Here is a 14,405-nt window from a genome sequence, read left to right on the forward strand (position 1 = left end):
TGATAGCACTATCAGAGCTAAAACTAGGCAACAAATTTCTTCTCTCCAAACATGCTGTTCCATGGCTGTATATTTCTCCTGAATCAGCATGAGAAACCTTTCCTCTTGGTCATCCCCATCTTTCAAAAAAGTCTGCTTAAGGGAATTTGGAGCTAGAGAACTTGCCAATACACAGCGCTACTGTTCAATAAATATACTCTGCTATTAGGTCTAATATACAAATATGATGATGATGATTTGATTTGAAAATGGAACCCTGTTCAGTACTATACTGGCACTCAACAGGGCTAATGATCATTTGTTTACAAAGGAGTCATGTTCAAGTCTGTTTATGATAAACCTATCATCTAGACAGATTGATTCTTTAGGTGTCTTTGTTTTGGCCACTATCTACAGCAAACATTTAAGAGCCATAATCATTTGTGCTCTGGGCTAGGGTCCCTGGTCAAGTCAGGAATGTTCTTCAGTACTGCTGCTGAATGATCTGCTCCGGATGTGATTTCTAAGTTGCTCTATAAGTTCAGGATTCTGTTGCTGTATCTGCTGAGCAAACTGCTGTCCCCTGTAGTAAAGAGGCAAAGTGGTATGAATTAGGAATTTCCAGTCACATAATACCCATGCAAAAAGAACTGCAGAGGATGTGGGTATTACTCAGGGGGAACTTTTTCTATAAAAACAACTTTTAGAATCATGGCTTTAGTATCTTCAAGTTTACCAATGCCTCCATATAGCATTATTACAGCACAGTGTTCTTTATAAGGAACAAAACACCATGCTAAAAAGTGACTCCCTGAAATGCATATAATCCACATGACAAATAAGCTAAGGGCTGAAAAGTACATGCTTTCATTGTATGTGCTCAAATACAAGGCAAGGAATTTCTCTTGTCATCAGGTATGATAGGTGTCATACCCATTCTGGTCACCTGTATGTCACCTAAGAGAACTGATTTTTACAAAGGCAAAGAAATGTAATACAAATTCCTGAGTGTGTAACCCTCAATTACAAGTGTTACATATCACTATAATCATGCCACTTAAAGATCACTGTAAAAATGCAATATTCTAAGGGGTAACATGGTTGTGATCAAAAAAGGAAATGCTCTGAGGGTTGATGGGAGGTGGGAGGGGAGGGTGGGTGATGGGTATCGAGGAGGGCACCTTTTGGGATGAGCACTGGGTGTTGTATGGAAACCAATTTGACAATAAATATCATATATTGAAAAAAAAAAAGGAAATGCTATTTGTGTCTTCATATAACATTTCCAGTGACAACATGACACACAGACTGAAAAATCAATTCAAAGAGTAGAGTATCTTGGGGCACCTGGGTGGCTCGGTTGCTTAAGCATCCAACTCTTGATTTCAGCTCAGGCCATGAATTCACGGTTTGGGAGATCGAGCCTCAGTTGAGCTCTGTGCTGACAGAGCCTGCTTGAGATTGTCTCTCTCTCTGCCCCTCCCCCACTCACATGCTTGCTCTATCTCAAAATACATAAATAAACACTAAAAAAAAAGTAACTTGGCTGGAAGTGAAGGTAGTGTACTCAAGTAACGAGAAGATGCAAAAAGTATCTTTAGTGATGACATATGCACTGAAAAGTTCAAATGAAATGGTTTCCTACATTGTTGGAACATTAATATATGTAATATGTGATTTTTAGATACACCTAAATTAATAAATTAATACATTCTTTAAGTAGATATTTGAATTTCATCTACATCCTTGAGTAGCTATTCAAATCTGCCAGAAAACTTTTTCATGGATCCAGATCTTCTGGATTTCTGCCCTTCAGTCTGAAAATTCCGATTTATAAACTTCTCTAGATTGCATAACTACTGAGGCCACTGATATGAACAGTGAAAGAAAATTTTAAAAAGGAAACCCTGGTCCTCTCACTTTAGAGGCAAGCTGTAAAACATAAACTTTTTTACTATTTGTATTTAAGTAACACTTACGCTTGAATGAGGCTAGACAGGTCAGTTAGGCCTCCAACTCCAGCAGCAGGGCCCCCAATGGCATTTGTCATCATTCCTGACATTCTAGAATAGGCAAAAGATAGATCACTAGGATTGGTATATATTCTTAACAAGCAGACTAAGGAGAAATCAGCTAAATATACCCGCACTGTGTAGGAAGTCAGGTCAAATATGCATGGCTATCAGTTCTAATTGGCATTTATCTATCATTTATCACTTATCATTTTGGTGGTGATGTGCTCAAATTAGGAACCTGGCAGGTAGGTGGAAAGGGAAAATATACTTACAGCTGCTGAACTTGAGGATTCTGCATTAAACTTGCTGCCTGGAATTGAAAAGCGGCATTTCCCATTAAAGGCAGTTAATATTTATGGGTCTTTAACAAAGACTTGGAAAAAAAAGAATGAAAGCAAAACCAGTATATAGTAACATTTTCTAGAGTTTTAGCATACTCAACGAAGTGGGAATGTAAAAAATAGAGAAGTACTAGAAAAAATGGCAGTGAAAGTATATTGCAAGGATAAAGAGGTTACACACACTATAATAAACTAAGCAGTTTACTTCCTACTACTGACCAGATCAATAAAGCCAACAGGAAAAATAAAAACTTTAAAAGTATGGCTAAAGAATCTTCTACCCTTGAGGGTCTCCTTCAAAAGAGGACTCTAGGAGATGTGACCTTGCTCCATGGGGCTCAGCAGTATTAATCGTTCCTGTGCTTACAGTAGGAGGAGAATTCTATTCATGCATGCATTCACTTGTATAACTTTTCGTTTTGAAAGCATAACAATTTTTTTTTTGCCTCAAATTTGTTCCATCAACAATGTTCATGTAAAATTTAAATGGAGTCTAAATCTTTGTAGACAGTAATTTTTCATTCACTGACCCTAAACAAGGTGTTGGGAGAAGCCATCACGTGCTCTCATTACCATAAAGAGAACTGTTTGACTTGCCAACAATTCAATAACTCTCCTCAAGTTTCAGGATTGGTGCTTCTGGTACCAACGCATGAGTGCTATGGACATTACGCAGGAAAACCAGGATTTATAAGCTATAAATATAAAGCATTTCATTTCACAAACTTTTTTTTTTTTTTTTTTTAGTTTATTTTGATAGAGAGCAAGAAAGAGCATGAGTGGGAGAAGGGCACAGAGAGACCGAGAGAGAGAATCCCAAGCAGGCTTTGTGCTGTTAGCACAAAGCCTGATGTGGGGTTCTAACTCAAAAACCGTGAGATCATGACCTGAGCTGAAATCAAGAGTCGAATGCTTAACTGAACGAGACACCCAGGTGCTCCTTTCGCAGAACTTTTTATCTGATTCTGCAAAAGCAGTTCACCCTCTTCTAGTTTCTGGGACGTAGAAGAGATACAGAGGAGATGCTAGAGCTTTTCTGGCCACTTTGAAGTATGCAGTCCTCTAGTCACTCTAAGGTAGAAAACAACCTCCGGAATTCACTTCTTGCTCACTGTAATAACCAAATACATAAAATTCATTTACAGGCAAAACGTTTCACCTCCCAAACGTGGGCCTACTAGAGGTGGGCCAGTTGCCTGCTCTTTTTTCACCACAGTGCCTCTATGCCTCTTCTCCCAGCTTGTTAGGCAAGAGTCCTGGCTCTGTGGGAAGGAAGAGAGTCACAGGTGCAGGCAAATTCTTTGATGACTGGTACTAGCTCAGTGGTTCTGCACCTGTGCTCAGTGGGTGTGCAAGTTGTTTAAAACTACTCTGGTTCTCTATAGCGGCACTTTTGAGGTCCTGCAGAAACTTCCCCCACCCCCACCAACCTGGGCATTTCTCGTCCATTCTCTGAAAAAGGTAATTAACTTTCTGGAAGGACAGTATGAAGAACACTGTAGTCCCAGGTTCTTCACAGCCCTCTAGTCCTGAGGCTCTGTATTGGAAACCTTTCTGGGCAGATTCACACAGGACTATCTTATGAGCACATGTGCTCACCTTGGTCCACAGGAAACACATCTCCCCTCCACTGGCTTCAGTACAGTTACTTCCTAAACCATACAGCCTTCTTTAGCTGGCATGTCAGACTCCAGTCTACTGTCTTCCAAACTGAGGGCCATTTAGAAAGCTCTCTAAGAAGGCCAGAAAAGCCTTTTCTCTGTGGGCTAGAGAGGAAGGCAGCCCTTTACTTCCCTCATACATGAAAAAGGGCTTTGTAACTTCAATAGCTTTCTCCAAAAAGCCTGACTCTCTATCAACCTGACTCTTTATACAAGTCACACAGTATGTTTTTTACCCGCACCTTTTGCAGCACTTCACTTTGGTGCACAGCGTCTCGAGGGCTAAACCAAATCTGAAAGTATAAGAAATCCATTTTCACATCCTGCTACAAGAGCATAGCCCGACACCCACAAATGAGTAACAATGCTTAAAAATGTCACAAAACCTACAAAGGGACATATAATTGTTGACATGTAAACCGGAAGACCAACTTAAATTTGATGGGCTCAATCCTGAGACTTGAAGAGAGTTCCTGAATTATTTGCAAGTCGTAATTAACTACTGTCTACAAAGATTTCAACTACCAATTGCTACAAACCTACTAAATGTTCAAAAGACTTCTTTAACTCACTGGGAATGAGCCCTCCATGCCTTTCAATTCAAATGAAGATTTTTGTGATGCATGACAACATTTTTTGAAGGAACCAAAGGCGAATACAAGTAGTACCGCGCCCTTCCAAGGGCATGGCATGTGGTGGAATGAATGATTCTCAGCCAGAAATATTACAGATTACCCAGGTAATATCCCTGACCCATGAAATCAGAGTTTCCACATTTTGGACCAGAACATATATGTTTTCAAAAAGATCCATGAGTGATTTTGTTGTTTTGTAGGATGAAGTACATACAAAGGAGAATTATACTAAAAGTTCAAATAAACTCTTATGAAAGGAAGGAAGCAGACCATGTTGAGAGGAGAGCTTAGGGAACCACCACAGCCAAACTCCTTAGATCAGACCTCCATTATTAGGGATCTTCCTAAGGCCACTTTCACGTAAAAGAGTTGTTTTTAATCTTTTGTAGATTTGCAGACCCCTTCACCAATCAGATGAAAAAAAAACAGTTCTCTCTAGAAAAATGCATATACATACATGTATACAAATTTTTATATACAATTTCAGGGAATCCATGGGCTTCCTAAAGTCCATCCATTTTACCCCCACCACCTCTACAAAAGCTCCCCTATTTGTTTCTTCAAGTTTGGGAACCATATAACTCTATGGAAAACAGCCAGCAGAGCAGAAAAGGAAATATACTCACCATACTAATGAAGGCTGGATTATTTATTAAGCTAGCCATGTCAAAGCTCAATCCAGTTCCTGTCTGTAAAACAATTATATCTGAGAATTATTCTAACCACTAAAATTTGATTCTAATAAATTGTGAATGAGAGAAAATATTTCCCTCATTTGGCATTAATAACTTACAGGACTAGATACCTCTCTTAACTTCTGTTCTGCTATTTTCAGATTTGACTTGTAAGAATCATTTTCAGGGTCAAGATCTAATGCCTTTTGATAACTTGTAACTGCTTCTTCAAATTTATTTATGGCAGTGAGGGCCAGTCTGAAAAGAATAAAATATAAGATATGATTAAAGAACATCACAAAGAAACATCTGTCTCAGTATTCAATGTGAATCCAGACTACACATTTAATTTATTCACTGTACTATGATTCACAGAAGTATAACTAAAATTCCTTCTAATTCCAAGATTCGTAAGTCTGGACTTTATCTATTCTGCTTGCTGACAAACGTGGCTGTCCTATGAATCATGAATTTAATGCTTAGAAATGAATCTTACCTACCCTTCCAATTTTAAGCCTAATATGTGAAGTAATTTGCCTTATGAATGATAAAGCTCCACAAAGATGAGAGCTAACAATCCTGTGGCCATTTTAACTCCATGAAGCTAAAACCATTTCAAGAACTCTGAACTAGATTTGTGCTTCCTAATGTCCCACTTTCTTCCTTCTTCCTAACAGGGACACTGAGCCACAATAAATATCAATTTACCATTAAAAAGGTAAAAATAGGGGCGCCTGGGTGGCTCAGTCGGTTAAACGTTCAACTTCGGCTCAGGTCGTGATCTCGCAGTTCCTGAGTTTGAGCCCACATCGGGCTCTGTGCGGACAGCTCAGAGCCTGGAGCCTGCTTCAGATTCTGTGTCTTCCTCTCTCTCTCTGCCCCTTCCCTACTCATGCTCTCTCAAAAATAAATAAACATTAAAACAATTTTTTTAATTAAAAAAATAAATAGAAATAAAAATAAAAAATAAAAATGGGCTATGAGGTATCAGCAAGCTTCTCCTGAACAAGACATGTTTATTGTCAAGTAAATAAAATTAGCACCCTTTACAACTCAACTCATATCCCAGGCATAGATCAAAGAGTTAGTTACTAAATTTTTATATTTTCGCTACCTAGTTAGTAGAATTTATCAATTACTTCAGAACTACATAATAATGGTGTATATGGAGAGACAGTACTGAGGTTTTTTATTTGTTCTATGTTCATTTTTAATAAATTACCCCAATTCTTTCTTGGACGACTTGCCTCCCAGACTTATGATCTAGACAGAATACAGGGCCTAACCAAAGAAAAGTTCTCAGAACCTAATTTGTTTTCTACTTGTCAACCATGAAAGATACGTCATCAGAGTCCTCAACTAATCAACAGTCAATAAGTATTTATTGAAATCCTACTGCATACCAGAGACTACTTTATAGTTCACAATGAGAAAGGAAAAGTCCTTGAGTTTAAGAAAATTTCATCCTCCCTAGGAAAATAAGCAATAAACAAACAAAAAAAAATAGTAATATTAAGGAGAATGAATAGGGGAGCTCCTCAAAGACAGGCACACTAAAAAGACCTGAGTGATGAGAAGAAGGCAGCCACATGAAAATCAGAGGAGGGACATCTAAAGAGAAGACACAGCAAACACAATGGCCCTGAGAAGGCTTAAGGGATGGGACAAAAGCTGATGAGGAGGAAGCACAGAAAATAAAGTGTGGAAAGAGATGACATCAGGGAATAATTAGGTGCCAGATCATATATGACTATGGTTTGGAGTCTGGATTGTATTCTGGTTGCAATGGAATCACAGATCTGATCTATGTTTTAAAATGTTCACTCTGGCTTCTCTGCAGAAGACTGACATGGGTGGGGGTGGAAGGGTAGCTAGGGGACCAGTTATGAATCTACTGCAATAGCCTATTTACGAGATGATAATTTGACTAGGGCTATAAACAAGACAGCATTGAAGATACATAGTACTGAATATGGAAACCAGAATTGACAGGACTTGCTGATAGAATTAGTTGTGTCAGGTGTAATAAGAATGAAGGAGACTCCTAGGCTTTTGACCTGAGCACTGGGTATAGGTGAATGATGACACCATTTACTGAGATGGGGAAGATTTAAGAAGGGAACAAAAGTTCTTTTGGGGACATGTTAAGCTTTAAATGCCTATTAATATCTAGGTGGAGATGAAAAGTAATTGAATATATGAGTATGGAATTCAGGCATATAACTTAAGAGCTCCATCAAACAAAGCTGAGTCTCATTAATAACAGTAGTTAAATTCTATAAAGTCACCACAAACACAAAATTAGTAAATAATGAACAACTCCTCCTAGAGGAAATACAGGGTTGGGATCCTGTGAGCTTTTGGTTACAACATTTTCATCAATAGGTCAAAATATAATCTTATTTTACAAGTGTTTCTGTTTAAAGAAACCTTATTTAATATATATTACTGATTCATTAGCAATGAACTAACAGCCAACAGCACTAACTCATTTCTGATCAAGAATTATTTGGGGCGCCTGGGTGGCGCAGTCGGTTAAGCGTCCGACTTCAGCCAGGTCACGATCTTGCGGTCCGTGAGTTCGAGCCCCGCGTCGGGCTCTGGGCTGATGGCTCGGAGCCTGGAGCCTGTTTCCAATTCTGTGTCTCCCTCTCTCTCTGCCCCTCCCCTGTTCATGCTCTGTCTCTCTCTGTCCCAAAAATAAATAAAGGTTGAAAAAAAAAATTAAAAAAAAAAAAAAGAATTATCTAACACATGTATTTTCTTCATAAGGTGCATTCTAGCCTTCTTGTGCTTAGGAACACTAGACAACACTTCAGCCTACATTTGGGGGCCAGTGTAAACAGGAAATCAACCACAAAAGGCATAAAAAAGCAAAAAAAAAAAAAAAATACAGCACTAAAAAACCTGTGAAAAGGACACTTGTTTACAGCCTAAGAGCTAAAACAAAAAGGTAGAGCTTTATCAGACTTCTGCGGAGAACTGGCATGATAGACAAGTGACTCAAATTTTTCACCCTTCTGTGAATGACCACCAAAGCACAGTGAGTATTGATTTGGGGGTTGCAAACAAATTGCAGCATGTAGGCAAATTCATGAATACAGACTCCATGAATAATGAGTACAGACTTAAAATGGAATTTAAAAGCATGGGACAGGACAGAATCAGAAGAGAGAACAGACAAACGACAGCAGCAGGAGAGAAAGCCCTGAAGTATGCCATTATCTAGAGGCAGTAGAGAAGGAAGAAACAGTAAGAGAGACGAGGAAAGAGCATCCAGTGAAGGAGAAGGAAAACTAGGAAGTATGATGACACAGAAGCAGAGAGAATGAAGTATTTCAAGAATGAGTTAATCATGCTGGGGCACCTGGCTGGTTCAGTCAGAAAAGCATGCGACTCTTGATCTTGGGCTCGTGAGTTCAAAGCCCCCATACTGGGTAGAGAGATTACTTAAATCAATAATCTTACAAAAAAAGTTACTTGTGCCAAATACTAAAACATGGAGCAGGGTAAGGATACAGACACGAACACTGGCCTTGGCAAAATATAGACCACTGGTGACCTTGAACAGGGCTGTCAGCACAGTGATAGAGACAAAGGCCTTAATGGAGTGAGTGGAGAGCAAATGAGACCTGAGGGAGATGAGAGAGCAAACCCAGCCAGCCATAGGGACAATGCAGAAAAAGAGGAGCTGGGAAATGGCCTCGCGGAGTAAAATCTTGGTTCCAGTGGGTGATTTTCTAGGACCTTTCCACGCGCAGTCACTGCCGCTGTTAGAGACAACCTTGTGTTGCAGAAGATAAAGGAGAGGACTCCAAGGGTAAAGTCCTGAAGAAGGTACAAAAGGATGAGACCTAAGGCATGAATGAAGTCTTAGATAAGAACCCTCCCATTTGAAAAGGAATAAAAGGCAGTCTGTGAGGATATAAATGCAAGTAGATTGGTTGATTCAGAAGTAGGAAGAGTTATTTTTCTCCTACATGGATCTATTTTCTTAGTTAAGTGCAAGGCAATACCATCAGCTGAGAGCTGCCATAGAGGGTATGGTAGAAATTTGAAGAGAGAAGAAGTGAGAAGCAGCCACTCAGCGTAGTAAGGTGAATTTAGAAGCAAGTATAGTAGCATTGTCTGCCAAGATATTGAGTGCTCATTTGAGATTTGTGGCCTTGAACAGGAAGTGAGTCTACTGAGTAAGGTTGTATTATTTTCTCCAATAACCAACCATTCATCATACAACTGATCATCTCTATCCCAAGTCATAGAAATTGCAGTCATTTCCTCTCTCAATGTTATATTTATCCTCCTAATAGAGAATGCAATATTTAAGCAGGAAATTGAAAACCAAGCCATTAAGAACAGCATATTTGATACTCCTTGGTACTACTTTGAACATTTTGCCAGAACTTACCCCATTCTCCCATAGGCCTTGCTGTACTTTGAATCGATTGCTATTGCCTTCTCACAATCCTTTATTGCATCTGTGTAGTGACCTAATTTACTCTGAGCAGCAGCCCTAAGAGAAAGAGAAGAGATATTTATTACAAGCAGCCTCAAGGCACTAATTGAGATTAGTACTAATAAAACTATATTTTCCTTGTCCCACTTTGCATATAACTTCCAGTAAATATCTAAATCAAACAAAGATAATTCTACAATCAAAAAGATAACTCAAAAACAAAATTCAGGGGCTCCTGGGTGGCTTAGTTGGTTAAGCGTCTGACTTCAGCTCAGGTCATGATCTTGTGGTTTGTGAGTTCAAGCCCCATATTGGGCTCTGTGCTAACAGCTCAGAGCCTGAAGCCGGCTTAGGATTCTGTGTCTCCATCTCTCTGCCTCTCTGTCTCTCTCTCAAAAATAAACATTAAAAAAATTAAAAAATAATTCAGAGAAAATATGCAGGCCACCTTTCACTGTGTGCTTTCCTACAGAAAAGACAAATAAGTGAGTCATACAACTGATCTACCTACTTATTGCCTTTCGAATTTGCCCAAACAGAAAACTGAAAACACCAGGAATTACTAGAGGAGAATGCAGAGTGAGAGACAGTGGCAAATGGCTACCCAGGGGTATGCTGTTAAATGATCACTTTACTAGTAGGGTTAAGATCATCATCTGGCAAGTCTAAGATGAAAATCTAACTTACCCGTGTGCCAGAATCTGGCTGCAAACAAAGAATGGCAATGCATTCCATCCACTGAGCACAGAATCTCGGAGCAATTAAGCACTATTGAATCCCTTCTAGCTTACCTCTAACAAATCTCTCCTGTAATAACTGGGGCCTGACAGTATAATCAAGCTACTTCCTCTTCCTGCACACAATCTTGAGAGTAGACAGCCCTCTGTTTCCCTGTTATAGTGCCCACTTCAACCCTCAAGGCCATAAGCAGAATGACTAAATAAGCAGAATGACTGTTCTACATGCGAGCCCTTCAAACTAAAACATTCCATAACGTCTCCTGCCCTCCATCCCACTACTGCCCCATTCATTCTTCTATTTATTCCAGAATAAATAGTTCTTATTTATTCATTCAACTCATATATCTATCAAGGTCTAGCTAATGCACAGACACTTTTCGAGGCCTAATGGATACAGCACTAATCAAAATAACAATTCTGGGGGCGCCTGGGTGGCTCAGTTGGTTAAGAACCGACTCTTGGTTTCAGCTTAGATCGTGATCTCACAGTTCATGAGATCGAGCCCCATATCAATCAGGCTCTGTGCTGAGAGTGGAGCCTGCTTGGGATTCTTTCATTCTCTCTTTCTCTCTCTCAAATAAAAAAATAAATAAAAACAGGGGTGCCTGGGTGGCTCCGTCAGTTGAGTGTCCGACTTTGGCTCAGGTCATGATCTCACAGTTCCTGGGTTCAAGGCCGATATCGGGCTCTGTGCTGACAGCTCAGAGCCTGGAACCTGCTTCAGATTCTGTGTCTCCCTCTCTCTCTGTCCCTCCCCAGCTCACACTCTGTCTCTCTCTCAAAAACAAATGAACATTAAAAAAAATTTTAAGTAAACAAACAAATAAATAACTAAAAATAACATTCCTGGCCTCAACAGTGCTTAGGTTCCTGTGGTGTGAGTGACTGGTGGCTGGCAGGCTATAAAGGAAATGTGGTGGTGAGTCCAATTTTCTGTCAATTTTTCTTCATATAGCATGACTGAGACCCTTTCTTTTCAAATTAGGTTATAAACTTAAAAAAAAAATAAACATATAGCCTCCTTTCTTTTAGTGAAAAAAAAATTTAAGTGTGAAAGTATAGAATTCAACAAACCTGATTTGGTAGTTCATATGAAAAAGAGGTATGGGTTTAGCGACTCAACATTCAACACACACTAACAAGCATGACAAAGATGGCCACTAAAAATGACCATTAAGGGGCACCTGGGTGGCTCAGTCAGTTGAGCATCCAACTTAAGCTCAGGTCACAATCTCATGGTTTGTGAGGTCAAGCCCCACATCAGGCTCACTCCTGTCAGCATGAAGTCTGCTTTGAATCCTCTGGCTCCTTCTCTCTGCCCCTCCCCCGCTTGCATTCTCTCAAAAATAAATATTTTTTTAAATGACCATTAAAATAAGAGATATAGAATATATCACTTCCAAACAATTAGAAAAAATGAAGTAAAAATAAATCATTACAATAAAAGGCAAAAAAGAAAAAAAAGAAGGGGAGAGAGAAGCCAGAACATATCATAGCATAAGAACAACTCAAACTTGGGGCGCCTGGGTGGCTCAATCGGTTAAGCGGCGGACTTCGGCTCAGGTCATGATCTCGCGGTCCATGAGTTCAAGCCCCGCGTCGGGCTCTGTGCTGACAGCTCAGAGCCTGGAGCCTGTTTCAGATTCTGTGTCTCCCTCTCTCTGACCCTCCCCTGTTCATGCTCTGTCTCTCCCTGTCTCAAAAATAAATAAGACGTTAAAAAATTAAAAAAAAAAAAACAACTCAAACTTAAAGGCAATTACAAACTAAACTAGATAAAAATCAGTTTCTCAAACTGTATACATATCACCTAAAACATAATCACATACATATTAAAGGGACAGAAAAAGGCAATTGGGCCAACTGAAAACCAAGCAAAAAAAAAGCTGATGTAGAAACCCTAATATCAGAAATGAAACAAAAAGTATTATTAAGGATAAAGAGAGTCATTATTACTGATGAATCCTGTTAGTTTAATTTTATGGAAAACATTAATATGGCTCAGAAATCAAACTTGTAAGAAAAGTTTCACTCTCACAGAGGATGGGTGGCATGGGGTAGTTAGAATAAAAATGGGAATGAGACTTCAAAAAGGGTGAAAAAGAAAACCTTCAAATGGAGTAAAACAGAAACAAATGATGCTGTGTATCAACAAGAGTTCAAGTGAATTTCAAGTACAGTATTCTGAGTATATATTTTTAATGAGGTGGATTCTAAGGAGAAAAAATTTTGCAAAGAAACTGAAGTTTACTTAGTAGGCTTCCTAGTGGTAGAATATTGATATCAGACTATCAACTGAAGAATATTGAAGGGTAGAGCTAATGAGTAAATATACTGGTGGTATTAGAAAGCAGCGTTTTTCATTCTGGAAGAACAGAAATCCATATAAAAGGGGAATAGTAAGAGAGATTTCTGTGAAGATATCCGTATAAACCAATGCCTTTTTAAAAATTCTAATTCCTAGATCTGTTTACTGAAGAAGCACTAACACTTCTATAGTAGCAATGATCATGTCTTGCAACCAGATCCTGGTTTCTGAATTCTATTCTCCACTAATAAGAACAGGAGCTACCTGTAGAAATAGCTGGGCTCAGGTCCAGGGCAGAGAAAACACAAGGCAATGTGGAATACCTTGATGTCTCAGAAAGTAAGAAAGTATCCAAAAACAAAGTTATATAGAAGGACACATAGCAAGTTTAAAGGGGCTCCCACCAGCTAAATATGGAATAATAGAAGTGCCAAAAATAATGATTATGGTCATTTATTATAACATATTAAATAGGGTTTTAAAAATTCATGAGTCCATAATGATACTCAAAAAAGTTGGGGGAGGGAGAAGGAGGAGGAAAGAAAAAATGAGGGAATGGAAAGAAGCTCTTCTCTACAGAAATACGTGAGGAAATATATGTAAATGAAATGATAAAATCAGAAAATCATCATTTTGTAGCAATCAGCATTTTACTAAGTCAAGGAAATATCACGAATGGATGGTAAAACATTGAGTAAAAGATTATTGGGGAATGGATATTCACATGATCTGACCCTACAGATAATTTTTAATTAGAAAAGGAATAATAAGAGAGATATGGTGGTTACCACCCTAAGATATCAAACTTACAATCACCATTAATGGATAGCTTGAAATTATGTGCCTCCTACCATAGTGCAATAAATGGTATACTTTTATTTATGTTATTATTTTTGTAGGCTTCACACCAAACTTTAACCTCAAATTAATCATGAGGAAGCAGTCACACAAATCAAGAATATGGCACATTCTATAAAATCACTCGCCTGAACTCTTTAAATATGTCTGTCATTAAAAATAAATAAATAAATAAATAAATAAATAAATAAATAAATAAATACAGTAATATTTTCTAGATTAAAGCAGATGAAAGTAACATAGGAAAATGCAATACACAAACAGTGATTGGATTCTGGATGAAAAGACATAGCTACAGAAGGTATTTTGGGGACAAATGGAGAAATTTCAATATTAATGCCATTTTCTTGCATGTGATGGGAATGATAGTTATGAAGAGTATATCCTTATTCTTAAGAGATATAATTGAAGTATTTGGGACCACCAAGAAAATTTTATACACAGGTACACACACACACACACACACACACACACTCATAAAAAGACAGAAAGAGAGACAAAAAAAAAAAACATGGCAAATGTTAGCTATTTCTGATTCTAAGGTAAGTATATATGGATGTTCATGTATTACTCTTTCAATAAGTTGAAATAGGTTTTAAATAGCTTTAAATTTATTTTCCTAAATACACATACATTCCATAATAAACTTATGAAATTATAGATAATATATAATTTATGATTATATATATTAAAACATGCTGACAGGGGCGCCTGGGTGGTGCAGTCGGTTAAGCGTCC

At 38.4% G+C, this 14,405-nt stretch overlaps 1 protein-coding gene across 3 annotated transcripts in view; it reads right to left on the reverse strand.

Annotated features, from left to right (window-relative positions):
• Positions 1 to 433: 433 nt before the first annotated feature.
• The window catches only part of SGTB (small glutamine rich tetratricopeptide repeat containing beta), a 45,040-nt gene continuing 31,068 nt past the window's right edge, over positions 434 to 14,405 (reverse strand). The window contains exons 6-11 of one of the 3 annotated variants that reach the window (XM_030322130.1): positions 9,714 to 9,818; positions 5,437 to 5,563; positions 5,258 to 5,320; positions 2,267 to 2,304; positions 1,959 to 2,042; positions 434 to 562 (exon numbers count right to left, since the gene is read on the reverse strand). In XM_030322130.1, the coding sequence (XP_030177990.1) occupies positions 451 to 562; positions 1,959 to 2,042; positions 2,267 to 2,304; positions 5,258 to 5,320; positions 5,437 to 5,563; positions 9,714 to 9,818 (529 nt within the window). In that variant the 3' untranslated portion in view covers positions 434 to 450. Of the gene's footprint in view, positions 563 to 1,958; positions 2,043 to 2,266; positions 2,305 to 4,160; positions 4,290 to 5,257; positions 5,321 to 5,424; positions 5,564 to 9,713; positions 9,819 to 14,405 lie in introns of those variants that run through there. The other 2 variants (XM_030322123.1, XM_030322139.1) reach the window with 2 other exon arrangements.

The sequence above is a fragment of the Lynx canadensis genome, chromosome A1 (genome assembly GCF_007474595.2).
Source record: "Lynx canadensis isolate LIC74 chromosome A1, mLynCan4.pri.v2, whole genome shotgun sequence".
Taxonomy (NCBI): domain Eukaryota; kingdom Metazoa; phylum Chordata; class Mammalia; order Carnivora; family Felidae; genus Lynx; species Lynx canadensis.